This window comes from Sinocyclocheilus anshuiensis, unplaced genomic scaffold, assembly GCF_001515605.1.
Source record: "Sinocyclocheilus anshuiensis isolate Anshui unplaced genomic scaffold, SAMN03320099.WGS_v1.1 scaffold286, whole genome shotgun sequence".
Classification (NCBI taxonomy): Eukaryota; Metazoa; Chordata; class Actinopteri; order Cypriniformes; family Cyprinidae; genus Sinocyclocheilus; species Sinocyclocheilus anshuiensis.
The window spans coordinates 284,694-290,868 of NW_015544135.1; the positions used below are offsets into that span (position 1 = coordinate 284,694).

The 6,175-nt window shown below is 35.9% G+C and overlaps 1 protein-coding gene across 1 annotated transcript in view; it reads right to left on the reverse strand.

Annotated features, from left to right (window-relative positions):
• The window catches only part of ripor1 (RHO family interacting cell polarization regulator 1), a 42,098-nt gene that overhangs the window by 27,486 nt on the left and 8,437 nt on the right, over positions 1-6,175 (reverse strand). Inside the window, exons 2-3 of the mRNA XM_016494631.1 lie at positions 2,534-2,657; positions 95-247 (exon numbers count right to left, since the gene is read on the reverse strand). Of these exons, the coding sequence (XP_016350117.1) occupies positions 95-247; positions 2,534-2,657 (277 nt within the window). The remainder of the gene's footprint in view (positions 1-94; positions 248-2,533; positions 2,658-6,175) is intronic.

A 6,175-nucleotide genomic window follows, 5' to 3' on the forward strand; every position in this document is an offset into this window, starting at 1 on the left:
GTATGAGCAACTGATAACACATACTGTATTACTTGTCTAAATTAACTGTAATGACAAATCCACAAATTTACAATGCACGTATTTGTGTACATACTGCAGTCCTCTCTTCAGGGCCTCGTACACCTCGTCCAGCCTCTCAGGCTGGGGCACCTTTGGGGGAGGAGATTTAGTGGACAGCGTGAACATCCTGCTTGCTCTGGAGGGAGTTTTCCTTATACACGCTGGGGTGCTGAACACAGAAAGGTTCCTAGGACACATAAGAGGTACATAAAGCTTAAGTACACATTTATCATGTTTGAGGTCATTTAAACACTTTCTCAAACCCTAATTTAATGTGTCAACTACAACAGTATGTTTTAAAAAAATAATAATAATTTAATTTTTTATGCCAACTTTTATATATACTTTTAAATATAATTATATATATATATATTACATTTTTTTTAAATCTCAAAAAATATATTAAAATATATTAATATAAAACAATAAATTAAGAATACATTTAAAAGCTATTCTTATTTCACCTTATGTTACCTTACTTTCTCATATTTAAATCAGCAGAATTCACAACTATAATGCTGAAAACATCCCAGGAAACCAAACATTTGAGTCTGTATGGCATAAAGTTTGGCAAAAGATTTAGTGACAACGCAGAAAAAGACCTGTAAGGGAGGTGACATTCCCATTAACCGGACGGAAATGCTCTCATCATCCTTTTGATTGAGCCCTGAACTATAAGTAAACATTTTGTTTACAACAGGATCTGTTTTTTCGACCAATGGAAGACGAGGGGTTTGAATGCAAAAAGTATTATAGTCAGCCAAAGAAACAATCTCTTATCTAAATCAATAGCGCTTTAGAACAACACTTGTGCTGATCGATTCAAGCTGCAATTACTCTTCCAAGATGACAGCTCAATAAAATGGAGAGAAACACTGATGCATCTTGACACAATTTTCTCCTGTAAAGCTGTATGAGGATAAAGCAACAATAGTTGGAGCAACACAGAAAGAGTGGGAATGATAGGGAAATCAGTTATTTAACCAATGTTATTCTTTATTGTATATTTTTAACCCATATTCGTGTCTATCTTTCATCCTCCCGTTCATTCTTTCAGAATCTTTTGTTCGGTGTTCCTCCCTGTTGTCCTGATAGTGGCCTTCTTTAATGTTTCATGCTTTCTCTGTCTCTGCTCTATTTCAACAGCAGGGGTTTGAAGAGAGTTCTACATGCTTTTGAATCAAACTACATCAACCACAAGAGTCAGCGGCTCAAGAGCCACTCTGCCCCTCTAAAAAATTAACGCGATGCCAAATACTTACCTTTAAAGGGGTCATATGATGCGATTTCAAGTTTTCCTTTCTCTTTGGAGTGTTAACAAGAAAATAATGATCTTTAAAAAAGCATCATATGACCCCTTTAAAACACAGCACACATACACTTGTACAAAAACAACACTTATTTATTCAACAGATAAAAAAAGAGAAAATTATTCAACCAAGTCTGTGTGGAGTGTACAAAATCTACTGGCTACAAAATCAACACAGATTTTCATGAAAATCTGTCCCGTTTTGTTCGAGCAAAGCCTTTTTGTAGACAAGTAGTGGTCGACCGATATTGTTTTTTTGACAGCCGATGCCGATATCTTGGAAAGCAGGGTGGCCGATGGCCGATATAAAGCCGATATAATTTTATTTATTTTAATTAATGTTTAAGAAACTTTAAATAATTTGAAAATGGATTAAAAAGTAAATGTGTTAAATAAACATACTTATACTTTAGATGACAAAGTATTTTTCACAAATAAATAAATATTTATTAAAAAATATAATAAAAAAAGGAAGTAAACACTGTAACCAACAGGGCACTCAGTATTCTGGTAAGTTTGTGTGCATTGGGATTTGGGAATCATATTTTTTCAAATAAAGCCAAGGTAACACTCATTTTATATACAGCACACAGTGGAAATTACATGAATATGGCAGTGGGCAAATGCATAAAGCGCAGCATAATTTGAAATCACGAGTTTAAAGTTTGTCGATCGCGCATCTCCAGTGAAGCTGAACTCTCCTTCTGTCCGCATTCAATATGCACGGATCGACCGTCACGCAGAGAACACGCGATCAAAATAAAAGTCCCGCCTCGAATGCATCGGCCAAACAGGAAAACTTACCGGCCGATGCCGATATTTTAAAAATGCCAAATATCGGCCGATATATCGGCCTTGGCTATATATCGGTCGGCCACTATAGACAATGATAAATGTCCATGCATTCCTGCTGCCTGCAGCTATTAGGAAATGTATGCTGGTTCCACAGGACGTCCTGTCAGATGTGACTTCCCTTTAAAGATGTTTAATGGTCATAACTGAAAAGGCTAATGCTATATATTGTGAGCACTTGCTCCAAGTTAACCTTTTGTGTTTTAGGCTAGGGTAATAGACATTAAAATCATCAATATATCATGAGTATTTGATATATCACCCATCCCTAATGCATGTTGATTGTTTGTGGATGTATATGTTAACACTGACCTGTAAGATTTATCGTAGGAGTTGACTCCGGCGAAGGACTGGCTCCTAGTGATGGATCTGGCGACGACCCTCCGCGTGGGGCGCACAGAAAGGGACATGGTGGACACAGCTTTGGAGGGACTCCCTGCAGAGAAACAGGAATAATTAGATGAGGTCAAAGTTGGGTACAAAGACATAACATCTACTGGTAAAACAGTCACCGAATAAAACAGGACATCATTTCTAAATGAAAGTCTATTCTAGAGGTGGTGTCTTTGCATTTGCATCTTTGTTACTGTTTAAAATTTAGGCAATAAAATCCCATTATAAGACTTTGGTGCAGTGCTCCTCAGGCCATGGATGAATCAGTGAATTGTTTAATTTATTTAACAGAGGATATTGCGGTTCTCTAAGGATAAACTCTCTGACCACTCAAGATAAAAGCATTTTAGATTCATTTTAACTGTATTTCCAGGAAACAATATCAGACCTAATAGCTGTTTACATTGAGTCTTTGAAAGGAAAATACCTGACTAATCTGAGCTTTGTAACTCTTTTCTTGTGTACATTTCATAGTTCATCTCAAACTATGTGTAAAACACAATGAAAAGACAATCAGTCTTGCAACTAAAAAGAAGAAAAGCAAATTATTATAAACAAGTGAGGTTTCAGGTGAAACACTCACCCCTACTATTGCAAATCCAAAAGTAGGTAATCTGTTCGTCCTCCAAAAACTAAACCCACAAAGTCGTTCATGTGTCATCATTTATTCACTTCTCTGCCATTCCAAATCTGTATGACTTTCTTTCCTCTGTGTAAAATAACTATGATGTTTTGAAAAACAATGGTAACAAACCAATTTACAGTTCCCATTGGCATTCATTATATTTTTGGTTACCAACATTCTTCAAAATACCTTATTTTATGTTCCACAGAAAAAAAGAAAGCAATAAAGGTTTGGAATGACATGAGGGTAAGTAAACTATGTTCCATTTCACATATCTGTCGCTTTTAAAAGTCAACAAGAAATGGCATGATGAGATAAAATAAGTATTTCTGAGTGAAAAAAAAATACTGAAAGAGGGGAAAAACCTGATTTTATCCATAAGGAATTGACTGGATCATGAAAAGCAGCATAGTTAGATAATGTTTGGGATGGGACAGTATGATAAACAGGAGTTCTTGGTGACATCACCTAAGAAGCAAAGTTTTTTCAGAGACGATTTTCTTATTGGGAACCAAAGAATTGTTCAATAAGTCAAGAAATATGTGTCAAGAGACTATATGGGGTAAATTTTGGTTTATATTGGCTTTAATGACTTTTGTCCATGCAATGAGTTCCATAGAAGTCATAAGGGTTGGAACAACATGAGGGTGAGGTCAATGATGGCAGAATGCCCATTTTTGGGTGAACTATCCCTTTAAAGTTTAAAATCGACCACCCTGACTAATGATGATCAGTTGTCATATCTTAACATTAATCCAGACAGAAATGGGCAGGAAATATAAAAACTAAATAGAGGGTATGCATTGACGTCACTTTCCTGCCGGAACATGCCCCCTTCAGCCGGACTGAGTGGCAAAAGAGCCTGCTGCATGACTGGATTTAATAGTGAATCTGTGAAAACGCGAGTAAAACAAATGATAATCAGTTTAAACTAAAGGTTGTTGGACTCGATATAGTGTTCCTTACAACTTAAAGATCCAGTGGTCAATGGATATTGATATGCAGCCAGGAATCATGTTTCCTGACATTTATATGTGCCTGACTGCGACGCCGGGGAAATACATAAAGCAAATTTAACTGTGAACGCATTTTGTAAATACAAAATAAGTTGGTCAAAATCTCGGTGATCACTTATATCAATGTTATATATATCATCCAGCCCAAAAACGTAGGCCTATATAGTTTTTGTTAGTGGTTGGCATTTTTCAAATGTCGGCATCAGCCGATAAGTTTTTCTGTTTGGCCGATGTGTTCGAGGCGGAACTTTTATTTTGACGGCGCTGAGAACGGCAGCGCCTGAGAGCGCACACCGCTCACATTCTCCCTCTTGTTCGCTGTCGTCATTCAGTTCTGTCTAATCAGATAGAACTGTTAAACAAAGGAATTAAAATGTATACAAAAAAGTATTATAACGATTGCTTTAATATTATTAGTAATAGAAAGGCAAATATTTTAATACTTTCTCATTTGCCGTCAGCATTCAGCAAATACGCATTTATATCATTTAAACAAATCTTTGAATGACTAATGAACATTTAGTTTCACAGACCTTGCAAACTTAGTCGGATCCAGTTGGGAGATCTTGTGAAGTGTGCATGTGTATCCTGCATGATCGCGTGTTCTCTGCGTGACGGTCAGTCCGTGTGAATTGAATGCTGACAGGAGGAGAGTTCAGCTTCACTGGAGACGTGCGATCAACAAACTTTAAGTGATTTCAAATTATGCTGCGCTTTATGCATTTGCCCACTGTCATATTCATGTCATTTTCATTGCGTGCTGTATGTAAAATGAGTGTTACCTTGGCTTTATTTGAAAAAAAAAAAAATATGATTCCCAATGCACACAAACTTCCCAGAATACTGAGTGCCCTGTTGGTTACAGTGTTTACTTCCTTTTTAATTCGATTTTTATTAAATATTTATTTATTTATGAAAAATGTGTTGTCTTCTAAAGTATAAGTATGTTTATTTTACACAATTATTTTTTATCCATTTTCAAATGATTTAAAATTTCTTAAATATAAATTAAAATAAATAAAATTATATCGGCTTTATATCGGCCATCGGCCTCCCTGCTTTCCAAGATTTCGGCATCGGCTGTCAAAAAACCCATATCGCTCGACCACTAGTTTTTGTCAATGTTTATTTAAAAACATCCAGTTTTGCAGAATATAAGATGGTAAATATTTAATTAATGAGTTGTCAATATGATAACAATTCAATATATAGGGCATGATTTTACCGCAAAATTCAACATATTAACATAAAATGATAACTGCAAATCCATGTTTCACTGCCTGGAGTGGAGTCCATTTGTTTCTGTGAATTGCAGGGATCCATTTGCTTCTCTTTTCTGTAGATTTTGACAGTCTGTAAAAATATACCTTAGATTTCTTGTCAAATCTATTTGTACAGTCAATCGCAAAGCTCTTTCTCATTTTAGATGTGTTTTGTGTGTTCTGTCCCAGCATTCATGCTGCAAACCAATGTTGTCATTAGGGCTGCACGATTAATCGAATGCGATTGTCATGCGCATTTTGTTAAAAAAGCCGGTTCTGTAATCAGCAAGAAATCATCATCACGTGCTTTCAGATGGAGCAGCATTTACTAGTTACACAAATCGCAGACGATTAAGAAATCGTCGCGATAATGACAGCTGTTTGCATAGCTTCTCAGTGAACAGTGAACCTGTGAAGTAAATGCTGCTCCATCTGAAAGCATGTGAAAATACCACATTTAATAAAATTTTTATTCCAAACTCACTTCATAACGTCAGTTGAGTGTTTGAAATAAATCCTTCTGAGATGATGTGGCTTCTTACACATACTTTATTATTATAATAATAAGAACTCAGATAAACTGTATATTGCCGTAGTCGTGTGTTTATTAGTCATATTAGTCACATGAAAGCAGTTGAATCTTCTGTTTATTCAGCTG